This window comes from Hemibagrus wyckioides, linkage group LG15 (genome assembly GCF_019097595.1).
Source record: "Hemibagrus wyckioides isolate EC202008001 linkage group LG15, SWU_Hwy_1.0, whole genome shotgun sequence".
In the NCBI taxonomy this organism is placed as follows: domain Eukaryota; kingdom Metazoa; phylum Chordata; class Actinopteri; order Siluriformes; family Bagridae; genus Hemibagrus; species Hemibagrus wyckioides.
In genome coordinates, this window is record NC_080724.1 from 19,776,772 (window position 1) to 19,792,414 (window position 15,643).

General features: G+C 40.3%; 2 protein-coding genes across 9 annotated transcripts in view; one reads left to right on the forward strand and one right to left on the reverse strand.

Annotated features, from left to right (window-relative positions):
* LOC131365611 (ankyrin repeat and SAM domain-containing protein 1A) overlaps nt 1–8,456 on the reverse strand; it is a 58,342-nt gene extending 49,886 nt beyond the window's left edge. For 7 of the 8 annotated variants that reach the window (XM_058409302.1, XM_058409297.1, XM_058409301.1 and 4 more), the window contains exon 1: nt 7,957–8,456. In XM_058409302.1, coding sequence (XP_058265285.1) covers nt 7,957–8,162 — 206 coding nt within the window. In that variant the 5' untranslated portion in view covers nt 8,163–8,456. The remainder of the gene's footprint in view (nt 1–7,956) is intronic. The other variant, XM_058409303.1, reaches the window with a different exon arrangement.
* A 2,319-nt stretch (nt 8,457–10,775) lies between these two features.
* taf11 (TAF11 RNA polymerase II, TATA box binding protein (TBP)-associated factor) lies at nt 10,776–15,209 on the forward strand. The gene is made up of 6 exons (XM_058410960.1): nt 10,776–10,940; nt 12,404–12,574; nt 12,680–12,828; nt 13,724–13,811; nt 14,168–14,264; nt 14,349–15,209. Exons 2-6 carry the CDS (start codon nt 12,416–12,418, stop codon nt 14,477–14,479), a joined length of 624 nt encoding a protein of 207 aa, XP_058266943.1. The 5' UTR covers nt 10,776–10,940; nt 12,404–12,415; the 3' UTR covers nt 14,480–15,209.
* The last annotated feature ends 434 nt before the right edge of the window (nt 15,210–15,643 follow it).

Genomic DNA, 15,643 nt, shown 5'->3' on the forward strand with positions numbered 1-15,643 from the left:
GTTCTATTTACACCGCTTCAACTGCTGACCCGGACAAGACAGACACATCCGCACCGGTGCTGAATTACATGCGCAAGCAGAAGGAAAGGTCAAAAAAGTAGCTAAGTTAGCACAAGGGCTTTTATGAGGGCTTTTCCGACTGTAAGGGCAAAAAAAATTCGTTTGAAGTATGCAGGCAGGAAAAAGGGCCTCAGATGTCTAGCTTTGAAAACAGCGGGTGGGTCGAGGGCCGAGGAAAAAAAACGAGAAGATCGGGAATTACTGAGGGCCCTAAAATCTGAATAGGTGCCAGTGCTAAGCAAAAAACACACACGTTTAACCTGTGGAATTTGTGGTGATTTTTGTGCACACTTTTTGGAAGTATTGAGACACTGAGGATCGTGTAAACAAACAAAAAGCAACCTGTGTGTGTGTGTTTCTATTTTAACACACAAACCACAGCAAAGCAACGTAAATCCGCTCCGATTGCCTGATGACTCAGCGTTATTTTCTCAGCCAAGAATGAACCAGTTTTTATTTCTTCTGAGAACACACACACACACACAGAGCTGTGATATTTCCCACATGACTCTGCCCACACACTAAAGAGACACAAGATGAAGCCATGAAGCAGAGGTCCATCACATCCAGACATGGACAGAATCCGATATGTTCACTAATCCAAACACCATCAGAGAGATATCCAGATGTGAGTTTCTGGAATTTTCTTAGGATCTAGACCTCACTAACAAAGCCAACAGATGTGAGGAATACAGAATACGAATCGCTTTCTTTAGCAAATCCAACACTAACTGATAGCTGTAAGCTTTAATGATCGTTAAACAGCCTTTATACATACCTCCCCCCCCTTACACACACACACACACAATAATACTATTGAAACAGCCCGCAGTGGTGAGCAGACAAACAGTGGTGGTAAACTGTGAAGCCACATTATTCTACACAGGAAGTTGTGACTAAATTTTTTTTAAAAAAGGGCAAAACAGGACACTGGGGCAGAATGTGCTAGATCAGTGAGGATAAAATGAACCTCAAGCATAGTGCCTCATATCCTGCATGTCTGATTCATCTGTGCTGAATATAACTTCAAAGAGACATTCGTAACTCACTTTATTTACTCCGATAAACCCGGCCTGTACGGACTGTCTTCCTGTCTGTCTGTCTGGGTGTGTGTCCAGTAGAACGCCTGCCTCTCCCAGTGATTATCTGACTCCTTGTCCAGACTTTTGTGTGTCCGTCTGCCTTTCTTGTTACATGTTTGCCTGTCTGCAAGTCCAGTTGTCTGTCCAGCTGCATGTCTGCCTCTCTGTCTTGTTGCCTGTCTGTCTGCACTGATAAGTGGCTGGCAGCCTGCCTGTTAGTCTGGCTGTACAAGCCTGTCTGTCGGTCTGGCCGGTTTGTCTGCCTGTAAGTACAGCCATATCTGACCATTTGTCCGTCTGTTTGTCTTTCTGGCTGCATGTATGTCTGTCTTTCCAATCATATATTTGTCTGTTTGTCTGTCTGGCTGTCTTTCCAGCTGCATTGATATCTGTCTGTCTTGGCATCTGTCTGTCTGTCTGGCCATCTTTCTGTCTGTCTGGCAATCTGTCTGTCTGGCCAGCCATCTCTCTGTCTGTAAAGCCATCTGTTTGTCTGTCTGGCAATTTGTCTGTCTGTCTGGCCATCTCTCTGTCTATCTGGCCGTCTGTCTGTCTGTCTGTATGTCTCTCTGTCTGTCTGGCAATCTGTCTGGCCATCTCTTTGTCTGTCTGTCTGTCTTTTGGACCATTCTGCCTGTACATCTCTCTGACTTTCCAGCCCAATACCTGTCTGTCTGGCTCTGTAGCCATACAACTGCCTACTTGTCTTTTGGGTCATACATCTGCATGCCTGTCTTTCTGCCCCGTACACTGGTCAGTTTTCATGTCCAGCCACATGCCTGTCTGTTTTCCCGGCTGTCTGTCAGTTGGTCTGTCTGTCTTTCCAGGCACACCGTGTGCCACTCAGTTTGGCTGCCTGTCTATCTGTGTGCCAGTCCTGTCGCCTGTTTGTGTGCCAGCCTGGCCGTCTATCTATCTATCTGCCAGTCAGTCCAGCCATCTGTCTATCCGTCTGTCTGCCTAACAGTCCAACCATCTGTCTGCCCACATGTCCGGCCTGGACACATGACTGTGTGTCTGTGTGGGCAAGCTGTGCGCCTGATCCACTTCAGATGTGTTAAACACATCAGGTTTTACTGATTGAAGCTGAAAAAAAAAATCAGGAAATAATTAACCAACCGAGCATGAACCAACCACTTCCTGTTGGTGCAATGGAGCTGGACACAGAGCGCCTTGTACACTTCACCCACATGGTCATTTCCACACTTATACACACACACAACACTGGGCACTTCCAGTTAAAACAGAACTTCGTACTCACAGCAGATTCAACAGAATTTCTGCAGTGGAAATGATTAAAGTATTGCTCTGCATGTAATTAAATAACAATAAATAATTAATTCAATAACATGAAACTGATTATTACCAGATACTATTTCAGCGCACCTTGTCCTAAACTGTTAAAACAGGACGTTTCCCAATTTCTCTTCCCACAGCTTCTTCCTCTTTCATTTACAGCCAATTTTAATAATTTATCTCCTACTTACCTCATCCTGTGTGGTTTGTTACACAAAAAGGAATTATATATATTATATATTTTGGTTATGGGAAGTAAAATCTGTGGTGTGGATAAAGGAGAGAAGTTGAAGACGAGCTACGACGACGTCACGGTGACATCACTGGGTCCAAAAATCCAGCTTGTTCTGCATATTTTAAAGATGGTGGATGTCAGAGCGGACAGCTTTATTTTTTTTAAAAAGTAAAATGCAATATCTTTGTCTAAATAATTTCTCAGAGGGTTTATACTTTCACTGGAAACGTGTTAATGTCCAATCATGGCCTCAGAGAAATCTGGAAGGCGAGTGTTAATGAGCTGACGGACAGGGTTTTTGTAAACACTTCCTCTTCCAACCGTAAGCCCCATAAATCATGTCTTTAGAGAGTTAGTTCATTTAGCTAGTTATTTATGAGCTCACACTTTTCTAAGCAAAGTAACCTTGTGCTGATTTTAGCCAATCACAGGCCACATTTGGGAAACGCCCACATTCCTGCTTGTGGAAGTGTTTTAGCTTATTCTTTAGCTTAGTCTCTGTCCAACTTTCTGCCTATCCCCCACCCCTCTCTCTCTCGGCCCGTCTCTCACCCTCTCTCTCTCGGCCCATCTCTCACCTTCTCCCTTTGTCTCTCTCTTTCTCTCTCTCTCTGTTGCTCTCTTTGCCCGTCTCTCTCCCCCTCTGTCTCTCTCTCTCGGCCCATCTCTCACCCTCTATCCTTATCCCTCTCTCTCTACCCGTCTCTCTCCCTCTGTCTTTCTCTTGCACTCTCTCCTTCCGCCGATCTCTCTACCTCTGTCTCTCTTTCTGCCTGCATTCTTCCTGTCCATCTCCCTGTCTCTCTGCCCTTCTTCCTGCCCATCTCCCTGTCTCTCTGCCCTTCTCTCTGCTTGTCTGTCATCTCTCTGCTCAATTTTCTGCCCGATCTCTCTGCCCATCTCTCTCTCTTTCTGCCAGTCTCACTGTTCATCTTTTTATCACCAGTGAAGACACTTATGTAATGTCTTTACATCATTGATAGCTGTATGTTTCGGGTACATGAATGGAAGAGGGATTTCACTGAACGCGTGTCGTGATGTCGTCACGTGCCTTGGCCCAAAAACCACAGAAAATATGAGTTAACGTTGTAAAAACCCCAAACTCCTCCGAATATCACAGGGTTTGCTTGACTTTGTGCAAAATCCTGAAGGGACTGTTCGATCCAGGGTGCTTATATTCGAGGTTTGGTTTTGTTTAAGTGTATCTGCAGAAGATCATGCAGCATGTCAGAGTCTGTTGTTCAGCCATGATGGAATGAAATACATTCCTTGAGATTGACTTCAACTCTGTTCTCAGCTCTTACACAACAAATCGACAAGTCCAGACATGAAAGGGAGCTGCGTGCTGCACAGGAGTAAAGAAACAAAACCTGCAAAACACAAAGAGCTTCTCACAATCCTGGTCAAAAATGAGGAAACTCAGCAAGCAGCACGGCACCAGGCATAAAGCATTCAGTACTTATGATATTATTATATTATAGTACGTTATATATAAACTATATTGAGACATCATGTCTACAAATCAGAGACAGCGATCACATAATTCTGTTCATCGGGTGTTTCATAAACAGAGGATCAGAAATGGGGAACTGGGCGTGGCCTGAACAGGTGTATATACAGGCACACGTCACAGTGTTACTGTTGTTTATGATCCATATTATTGGTATAATAAACACTGTGAGTAACTGTGAGTGTGTTAAGAATTGAGGTGGATTAAGACACACTGACTGATCTGCATCACTGGGTCACAGCCTGTGACTGCCTCCTCCTTCTAAATATACACCTAGTGGGGGAAAAAGGGCAAATATTACAGTGTGCTGCTGCTGCTGATGATGGTGATGACTTTGGAGTTCAAAACGCTATTGCACAACTCCTCAGAACTAGATTTGCAATTAATTAATCCAATTAAGTGTAACAGCCCTTTCAAATAGCCTGCTCTGGTGTGTGTGTGTGTGTGTGTGTGTGTGTGTGTGTGTGTGTGTGTGTGTGTGGCAGAAAGTTAGGCAGAGAGACTGCAGACAGGCAGAGTAATAGGCAAAGAGACAGAAAGGGAGACAGGAAGGGAGATAAAGATGGACAGAGAAACGGGCAGAAAACTGAGCAGAGAGTCGACAGACAAGCAGAGAGACTGGCGGAGAGACAAGGAGATGGGAAGGAAGAATGACAGGCAGAAAGAGAGACAGAGAGAGAGCGACAGGCAGAAGGAGACAGACAGACAGAGGGTGAGAAAGACAGATTGGGAGAGAGACAGAGAAAGAGACAGGGGGAGAGACTGGGAAAGAGAGAGACAGAGGGAGAGAGAATCAGGCAGAGAGAGAGAGACGGGGAGAGAGAGATGGTAAGAGGGAAACAGACAGGCATAGAGAGAGACAGGGAGAGAGAATCAGGCAGAGAGAGACTACAGAGAGAGAGACAGACAGGGAAAGTGAGAGAGATGGTAAGAGGGAGAGAGACGGGGGGAGATGGAGACAGGCAAGGAGAGAGACAGAGGGAGAGAGATGGTCAGAGTGAGAGACAAGCATAGCAAGACAGAGGAAGAGACAGGCAGAGAAAGAGACAGAAGGGAGAGAGACAGTGGGAGAGAGACGAGCAAAGAAAAAGACAGCAGAAGAGAGACGGGCAGAGCAAGAGACAGAGAGAGAGAGACAGAGGGAAAGAGACAGGAAGAGAAAGAGACAGAGGGAGAGAGACAGGCAGAACAAGAGACAGAGGGAGAGAGACAGGCAAAGAGAGAGACACAGCAAGAGACAGAGACAGAAGAAGAGAGACAGGCAGAAAGTTGGGCAGAGAGACGTATATAAAATCTGGATTATCACACCAGTCATGAACAGCAGTTTCTCCATTCACTGCCATCATTAGTGGTCCTTAATGAACATCTTCAGTCTCACACACTCACACAGGAGGAGAGTAAACGCTGCTCATCAATACACACTCAACACCAGATCAACATCTAATCTCATTCCACTTCATTCTGGAACTGGAGTCAATGCATTAGTAATGTGAACAGCTAAAAATACTGCTATGATGTAATCAGGGTTGTGGTTTATTTAATAGCATAAAATGGTATGGATATGATGTGAAGGTGTCACTGTGTCATGCTTAGTCACTGTATATGATCAGACTCATCCCTGACTAGTTTTATTTCAAAATATTGGAATATCTGCTTACCGGTTCAAACGAGATTCACATTTACATCCTCAAAATTTTTACTTTATTCTCAGAAGCATCTTTCTAGCAAAGAACAACAATAAGGGGATTTCATCTGTATTGCCTTTAGCTTTTTCCATTTAGGCTTTGTGACATAAATCGTGATATTTTTCAACTCGGTTATCATACTGTGAAAGTGTACCATTTGTGTAAAAATATAATTTTTACTTTTTTATGTGTGGGGGAAAAAAGCAAAAAATTCAAATGACTTGAAAAATAAATCCAAAAAAATTAAAATAAAAAATAATAAATAATAATAAATTGTTAGAAATGTATTTACTATAATTATAAATAATAATAATAATAATAATAATAATAATAATAATAATAATAATAATAATAATAAATTTAAATGGAACATAATTGATTCCATAGGACACTTGTCTATCTTTTTATTTATTTATTTTTTTAATTATGCTTAAGCTTTTATTTACATTATCAGTACATTGCCATGCTCTGCTCACTATAACTGCAAAGAAAGTTCAGGTTAAGGTCGTTTCTCTGTCCTTACAAGCAAGACAAATAATATGAAGAAGATATCAATATCATATCATATCATATCATGAGATACTTAAAGGTATTTCTATGATACATGCCACGTATCTCAATATAGATGCCAATAAAACAGTATTATTAAAAAAATTATGATGATAATAGTAATGAATGTTTTCATAATTAATACTAAAAAAATAGAGCATTAAAAACATTTTTAAAAAATAGCATACAAATTATTTAAAAGGGATAAACAAATTTAATAAACGAATCTATTATATATTTATTTTTATAATTAAATTAAATACAATAAATACAATTATTTTTCTTTTTTCTTATAATCAAAATTTTTTTTTTTAGATATTTAATTCTTAAAAAATAAAATAAAATAAATTAAACAGCCCCAGGACTACCAAACTGTTACAAGAGTATAAGAACGAAAGTTAAAAAGAAATTATTTCTTGCTTTGCTGTGATTTTCTTCAAAACTCACTGAACTAGCCTATTTACTGTCAACCAAGGCTGCTGGTGAAGTAAATGATCCCGTCAAAACTGTGCTGGACGATTAGCATATAAACCCTGTTCACGTAGAACCTGTTTCTCTCGTATTTGCAATTTTATTTATACTCCTGCGTCGGCAAATCTTAGAAAACATGCCAGCGTCAGCATACGCAGGTGTCTGCGGGCAAAAAAAAACCCAAGACGTCCCACAGAATTATTACTGCAATAAAGAGAATGGAGAGAGGAAGCAAAATACTGCATACATCAGGAAAGTTTGGCTTCTTCCACTGTATTTGAGGTTCTGTGAATTCTGTTGCGGGCAGCACGGTGGCTTAGTGGTTATCCAAAACGAACTAAAATGTCCTCCAGATTGACAAATGTTTCTGATAAAGTAAAATCATGTTCCTGAAACGGCTCATTTGCATTTGGTTACGCCCACATAAATCCATAAAAGGTAATATGCACAGACAGCTGAGGGTATGAAATGAGTGCTCAGGGTAAAGTCTGAAGGCAACAGTGGAAGTTATTTTGACTCACTGCTATACCAATAAACATAAAAATATGTAACAATACACAACACCACGAATAAGAAAGCGCTAACTCAGCAAATTTTCCAACAATTACAATTGTTGACTGTTGAACTGTTGCTATAGAAACGCTATCATATTAGATGAACTCGTTAAAACCTTAGATTTGTGCTGTTACCACTATTGTCAGAAACTTAAACAATACTTTATGATTAGAGAAGACATACCAGTTCATATTGTTTTGTTCTGATAAATACACTACCTCATTAGCATCTAATCTGCATATGTAAATTTAATTCCCGTGGCTGAAATATCGCGATGGTACACGGAATCGGAAGTTCAGGCTAAACTTCATATTTTTGACATTTTTCATACACAAACAGTATCAAAACTAGTCATAGATGTTGGTAAGTGACTTCTCTTGTGTATATTTAAAGATTCACATATGTTGCATAAGTAAACAAGACCCCTAAAAATAATATTATAATAATAAGCAAGAAGGTGGCCGACTTTAACCGCTCCCTCTTATTAGCTTTCAGGCTAATCGCTTCTCCTACCTGAGTAAGCTGGAGAGCGCGTGAGCGCTCGCGCTGTGTCCGCCGCCGCTCGAGCCGTGTCCCGCGCCTCCTCCTCCTCCTCCTCCTCCTCCAAATCCTCCTCCTCCGCCACCACCGGACGTGGCTCTCTTCCCGCTCAGCAGCTTCTCCACGGCGGCCACATTCCCGGTGCGCGCCGCCTCCAACAGTTCTTGCTCCTTCCCCATCTCAGCCGAGCAGAGACACACCAAACCGGGCAGAGAGAAGAAGATCCGACTCGCGCCACCACCACCGCCTCCGCCGCCGCCCCGAAACGCGCATTCACGCGCTCACGCCACTGCGCACAGAAAACAAGATCCACAAGTTCAGGGAATTCTCCCCGTATTCCCAATCCAGTTCTGTCCGATCCAGGGGAAAAAACTTTCCTCCGTCCAAGCACCACTCACTCACACTCACTCACACACACACACGCACGCACGCACACACATACACCCAAACATACACACACATACACACTTCCTCTGTCCGGCTCTGACACGTCACTTCCTGGAGTCTGGTCCCATCCTGTCTCCCAAATGGTTCCCTACAGGACAGACAGTGCACTACACAGGCCAAATTGCTCTCTATTGGACACATAGTGCACACTAGGTAGGGTGCAAACGCTCTTATTTATAATTTGCTCCATAATTTAGTGCACTTCTATAGGAATTTAGGAGCTGTATCCTAAATTGTTCCAAATATAGTGCACTAAGCCTGTTATTGATCATTTAGTGCACTACAATAGCCCTTATTCCATTCCCCAGTGTAGTGCACTTGTTTGAGGATTTGGGAGCTGTATCCTATCCCTATGTACTGCACTACTATAGACATTTGGGGGCTGTATCCTAAATACCCATATTGAATATTTAGTGCACTACAGAGGTGTTTAAAAACCCTTATTTCAAATTCTTATGCAGGGCACTTTATGGATTTGGGAGCTGAATCATATAGTCACACTTCATTAGGGGTCAAAAGCCCTTATTTTGTACCTTAGTTCAGTTCAGTGTGGAGATTTGGAAGTTAAATCTTAAATGTCCCCTACTGAACATACAGATACACTATATTGGCAAATGTTTTGGGACACCAAATCACTGAATTCAGGTGTTGTTTTTCAGGGGTGGGCTCGGCCCCTCAGTTCCAGTGAAAGAAACTCTTAATGTTTCAGCTTCATACCAAGACATTTTGGACAAATTGCCTGACTTCACAAATGTGCTTCTAGTGGAATGGTCAAAAATTTCCATAAACACACTCCTAAACCTTGTGGAAAGCCTTCCCAGAAGAGTTGAAGCTGTTATAGCTGCAAAGGGCAGGTCATCTCCAAAATATAGTGCACTATATAGTGTGCAGAAGACATTTATTCTTACCATATACAGGGGATGAGGGACCATCTCAAAGGGCCTTCAATAAGAGCTTTAGCCCCATATAGTGAACTCCCAAATCTATATAAAGCTAAACTAGGGTACAAATTAAGGGCTTTTTAAAACCCTATTTAGTGCACTATATGATTCGACAAAGGTAAGGGTTTTTACCCTACTTTTAGTGCAAATAAATAAATATCCAATAAGGGACATTTATCTATAGAAGTGAACTACATAGGGTACGAAATCTTATATCCTCCTGTGTTGTGTGCTTTGTCCTATAGGGAGCAGGGATTAGGATACAGCTCCTATAATCCATTTACATATATACGTGCAATATATTAGGGATCGAAAGGTCTTTTAGTGCACTATATGTCCAGTTGGGCTTGTTCTTAAAATAGTCTGCACTACATAGTGTATAATGCACACTACATTACTGTGTTCAATTATATAAATTAAAGATCGAGCTTAACTATTTCTACAAGGGTTTTCTATCTTATAAGCACATTCTAAGTCTATCATGAATACGTCATAAATAAATACGATAGGTTTATCTTCCGACTTTTATGACAGAATCTTTAAAAAAATAAAATAAAACAAACAAATTTATAAAAATAAAGATTGACATTTTTAATTAGTAAAATATTTTTCTTTAAGGAAAAATAAAATAAACACATTTATAAAAATAAAGATTGACATTTTTAATTAGTAAAATATACATAAATACGTCATAAATAAATAAGCTAGGTTTATCTTCCGACTTTTATGACAGAATCTTTAAAAAAATAAAATAAAATAAACAAATTTATAAAAATAAAAGATTGACAATTTTAATTAGTAAAATATTTTTTCTTTAAGGAAAAATAAAATAAACACATTTATAAAAATAAAGATTGACATTTTTAATTAGTAAAATATACATAAATACGTCATAAATAAATAAGCTAGGTTTATCTTCCGACTTTTAAGACAGAATCTTTAAAAAAAAATAAAAATAAACAAATTTATAAAAATAAAATGTTGACAATTTTAATTAGTAAAATATTTTTTCTTTAAGGAAAAATAAAATAAACGAATTTTTAAAAATAAATATTGACATTTTTAATTAGTAAAATGTACATAAATACGTCATAAATACATAAGCTAGGTTTATCTTCTGACTTTTATGACAGAATCTTAAAAAAATAAAATAAACAAATTTATAAAAAATAAAGATTGACATTTTTAATTAGTAAAATATTTTTTTCTTTAAGAAAAATAATGGAATCCGTTTTTCTACCGACAAAATCATTACAAAATATTTTTACAGGACGGATATTATTTTGTTTAATAATGAATTGATTTTAATAATCCGGTATTTTTATATTGTATCGACATTACATTTTTTTATTAGAACTTTTATTTTGCCGAACTCTTAAAAACCGGAAATTATTTTTTCCCGGTTAGCTTTAGCCTGTCGGTCATTCAGTTAGCTTTTCTTGTAGTTATAAGTATCCTGTTATTAATATTATATTAATTAGTTATATAAATATATATATATATATATATTATTTTTTATATATTTATTTTTGTTTCTGTTAAACCCCGGAGTGCTTTTTATACTGAAAGGTAAAGTATAAAACGATCAGAAAAGACCATCTGCATGTGTTTACAAACACTGTACTGGCGAGTTAGCATACAGCTGCATCTGGGATAGATATATCTGGATTAACTAATCCGGTTAAATTATTTTTTTAATCTCATTTTGTAATGTCAATTTGTGAATAAATTGGGCGGACTGGTAGATTTATAGACCATAACGAACACAGACTGTAACTGAAATGAGGCCGAATACTGAATGACTCTCTTAGATGTTCGTTCACTACATAGGGTGTAGAAGAGCAATGGCACGTGCACAGGGAGTGAGAGATGGTGTGTAGAGAAAATGTACAATAGATTCCTCCTGGGATTGAGAAACACTGTATTTGGTTAATGGAGCTTGCAGTTGACTTTGTAGTGTACTATGTAGGGTGTAAAAGGCGAGCTGTTGTGTGCAGTGCATTTTGATCTAGGGAGTTCATTGTGTGGTGGGCTGAGAAAACCCATCATGTGTCACTGCAGCTTAATTCTATACACTGATCAGCCATAACATTATAATCACCTGCTTGATATTGTGTTGGTCCTCCTTTTGCTGCCAAAACAGCCCTGACCTGTCGAGGCATGGACTCCACTAGATCCCTGGTATCTGGCACCAAGGTTTTAGCAGAAGATCCATGGATTGGACTTGTTTGTCCAGCACACCCCACAGATTGAGATCTGAGTAATTTGGAGGCCGAGTCAACACCTCAAACTCATTGTTGTTCTCATCAAACCATTCCTGAACCATTTTTGCTTTGTGGTACGGTGCATTATCCTGCTGAAAGAGACCACAGTTATCAGGGAATACCGTTTCCATGAAAGGGTGTAGATGGTCTACAACGATACTTAGGTAGGTGGTACGTGTCAAAGTAACATCCATATGGATGGCAGGACCCAAGGTTTCCCAGCAAAACATTGACCAAAGCATGACACTGCCTCCGCCGGCTTGCCTTCTTCCCATAGTGCATACTGGTGCCATGTGTTCCCCAGGTAAGCGACTCGCACGCAACCGGCCATCCACGTGATATAAAAGAAAACGTGATTCATCAGACCAGGCCACCTTCTTTCATTGCTCCCTGGTCCAGTTCTGATGCTCATGTGCCCATTGTTGTCTCACTGCTCTGCGGCTATGCAGCCATACATCAACTGCTAACACATCAACTTTGAGGACAAAATGTTGACTTGCTGCCTAATATATCCCACCCACTAACAGGTGCCATGATGAGGAGATAAGCAGTCTTATTCACTTCACCTCACCTCTCAGTGGTCATAATATTATGGCCTGATGGTGTATATAAAAAAAGCCAATAGCTTAAAATTTGTAGAGTCAGGACATCACCATAACACCGAACACTATATGATAGAAAATGTGAAGGATTTCCCAGGACTGGTGCACAATTCTATCTGTATATTTGTGATTAGTGCTTTTTTTTTTTTTTTTTTAAATCATGCAGCCGGCGTGAGTCATGGCCGATCCGGCGCGTGTAAAAAACGAACCAGGAAATGACGTCACGGCGGCAGAGAGTGCTCACCAGGATAAAAATGCAGGTGAGGGTTCAAGCGGAGGAAACGCAGCTTCCGAGATGACGATGGATCAGACCTCCATGAAACAGGGGGACAAAGTGGTGAGACGTGACCAAATACGCACAGCAATACAAATAAAACAACATACAGAACAGTGTAGGAATGGACGTTTCGCCCTCCCTAACAGTTTACCCCTCCCTCTGCAGGGCGTGGCCAAGGAAGGGACCGGGGCAGATGAGGACGACGAAGCACACTCGAGCGGTCATCCTCCGCCTGCTAAAAAACTGAAAGTGGAGCCGGAGAAGAAGAAGGAGAAGAGGCACAAAGTGGACGAAGACGAGATCCAGAAGATGCAGTGAGTCTTTCTGAGCGGAGACGTCGACGTGTTTAAGAAGGATTTTGTTGTCCTATTTGGACCGGATTAGTTTATGTGTTTCAAGTTGGCTGTATTTTCTGAATTAGCAACCTTACATGATTATCAACAATTAAATCATGTAGATTATTAATTTATCTGCACTGATCACTCAGTATTTTAGGATCTGGCAGTGATTAGTCATTATTTAGTTAGTATTAGACACGCTGTACTTGTAGGGTGTAGAAGGTGTTATTTAACTTGGATATTTAGTAACAAAGTGTACTTGGGGTCAACAGTCCAGAGTAATGGAGAGTGTGGGAAAGAGGTAAAGAAGCGAGTGCAGGCAGGTTGGAATGGGTGGAGAAAGGTGTCGGGAGTTCTGTGTGATAGAAAAATATCAGCGAGAATCAAGGGGAAGGTGTACAAGACAGTGGTGAGACCGGCCATGCTGTATGGTTTAGAGGCAGTGTCACTGAGGAAGAGACAGGAGTCAGAGCTGGAGGTAGCAGAGCTGAAGATGTTGAGGTTCTCTTTAGGAGTGACACGGTTGGACAGGATTAGGAACGAGTACATCAGAGGGACGGCTCATGTTGGACGTTTGGGGGACAGAGTTAGGGAGGACAACAAGATGGTTTGGACATGTTCAGAGGAGGGAGAGTGAGTATATCGGTAGGAGAATGTTGGACATGGAGCTGCCAGGCAGGAGGCAAAGAGGAAGGCCAAAGAGGAGGTATATGGATGGAATAAATGAGGATATGAAGCTAGTGGGTGTAAGTGTTGAGGATGCAGAAGATAAGGATAGGTGGAGAGAGATGATTCACTGTGGCCACCCCTGAAGGGAAAAGCCGAAATAAGAAGAAGATTTAATAACATAGTGTGTGTGTGTGTTGTGTAGAGTGTTGGTGTCTTCGTTCTCCGAGGAGCAGCTGAACCGGTACGAGATGTACAGACGCTCAGCTTTCCCTAAAGCAGCCATTAAAAGGGTAAGAAACACACTGCTTTAATTCACAGCTCATCACCGTCTAGCAATAATACGTAACACTGTTGAGAAACGTATTTATGGGTCAATTTCGGGTCAAGAAGTAACTACCGACAATCATATTTGAATAGTTTCTGCTGTATTGCTTTAAAATAATAAATTGTTAAATATAAGAGATGGCATTGGTCAGTATTGGGCAAACATCTGCAAAGAAACAAATAAAAGCATGAGATATCAGATCCTGTAACAAATGGGACCAGCACAAGTATCTGAGCTGCTGACCAATCAGATCTGAGAATTCAACAACAGTGTAGTATAATAATACTTATTATTATTGAATGTATTGAATCATATTTTCAGCTTATTCAGTCCATCACGGGATCATCGGTGTCTCAGAACGTCGTCATCGCCATGTCCGGCATCTCTAAAGTGTTCGCCGGGGAGATTGTTGAAGAAGGTAAGCGTTATTTAACAGATAAAACTCTAACTGTGGTTGTGTTTGTGTTGTTGTTAATGTGTGTGTGTGTGTGTGTGTGTGTAGCTCTGGATGTGTGTGAGAAGTGGGGAGACACTCCTCCTCTGCAGCCCAAACACATGAGGGAAGCGGTGAGGAGGCTGAAGACTCGGGAACAGATCCCTAACACGAAGTACAAGCGTATTCTCTTCCACTGAACACACACAGCTACAGTGACTCTCCTGTCTAAAATTTAAAGCAGCCATTTGTAATATTTAGAGTCCTCTTTTACCCAAGAGGTGAACTGCCATGAAAATCCTCACAGGCTTCCTGACTACAGAATCTGTGGACTTTTTTCTTTTTTTAGCTTTTGGAACTTAAGCCTTTTTTCAGGGCCAGAAAAAAATACACAGAAGCCTGAAAGAAAGATGCTAGCTCAATCTATCCTAAGGAAATATTTCTAATCAATGCTTTTCTAAGGCATCTGTAAAAGACAGATAATTATCACAGGTCTTGAAACACTTGGAAGAACATTACAGACTGCACCTTTAATATAATCACCTCACACAGATGCTGTGTATTTATCAACAAACAGGAAGGGCATTGGGGATGGTTTATTTGCCCAGAAATTGAGACCACATGCTCTCATTCCTGTTTGTGCTGTAAATAGTAACACTGAAGAGATTGTGTGTTCCAGCACCAGCACCGGGCCCTCATCCACTTTTCTGTCATTATGTCCGTGACAGTCCGTGTCATGCTAATTGGCATGTCCACCCTGATCTAACTTGCTTTAGTCTGACTGAAAATCTCACTCAGTGTCCATGTGTGTTAAGATATTTGAAGTTTGGTGTTTAGTGTTGCTCTTGACTGTAAATACTGCCTTAAGCTTCAATTCTTTTACTCATGTGAATGTTTTTAGTTGAAATAAACAGTGTATGTGTTTGTAAAGTGTCTTTTCTCCCTCATGCCCACAGAGTTTCAGTTGAAGATCAGAACTCTTCCCTGTTAAATAACAGCTACTGAATGTGTGGAACTGGAATATTCATTTCATTAAATGACAGGAAAAGGGAAAAAAAACTCTAACCCCTTATCAATACATCCCGATCCTGTGAATATTTAAAGTGAAAATGAGCTCATTCCTAAAAATGGAACAGAATATTTAAAAAATGCGGAAAATAGAAAAAATGCAGCAGATAGTCAAAAACATGCAAGAAAGAAAAATGCAGCAGCCAATTCAGGAAATGTAACAAACTAAAATGTACCATAATTCAGAAAATGCAACAAAAAGAAAAGAAAAATGCAGCAGCCAATTCAGAAAACGTAACAAACCAAAAATGACCGCGATTTAGAAAATGCGGACACAGAAATCTGAAAATGATACA

What these genes read in the sequence shown, in the direction of transcription:
- taf11 (XM_058410960.1), top strand. Translation starts at nt 12,416, where the DNA reads ATGGCCGATCCGGCGCGTGTAAAAAACGAACCAGGAAATGACGTCACG. An exon ending in GACGAGATCCAGAAGATGCA is followed by an intron (nt 12,829 to 13,723) that starts GTGAGTCTTTCT and finishes TGTGTTGTGTAG; the next exon opens with AGTGTTGGTGTCTTCGTTCT. An exon ending in CGGGGAGATTGTTGAAGAAG is followed by an intron (nt 14,265 to 14,348) that starts GTAAGCGTTATT and finishes GTGTGTGTGTAG; the next exon opens with CTCTGGATGTGTGTGAGAAG.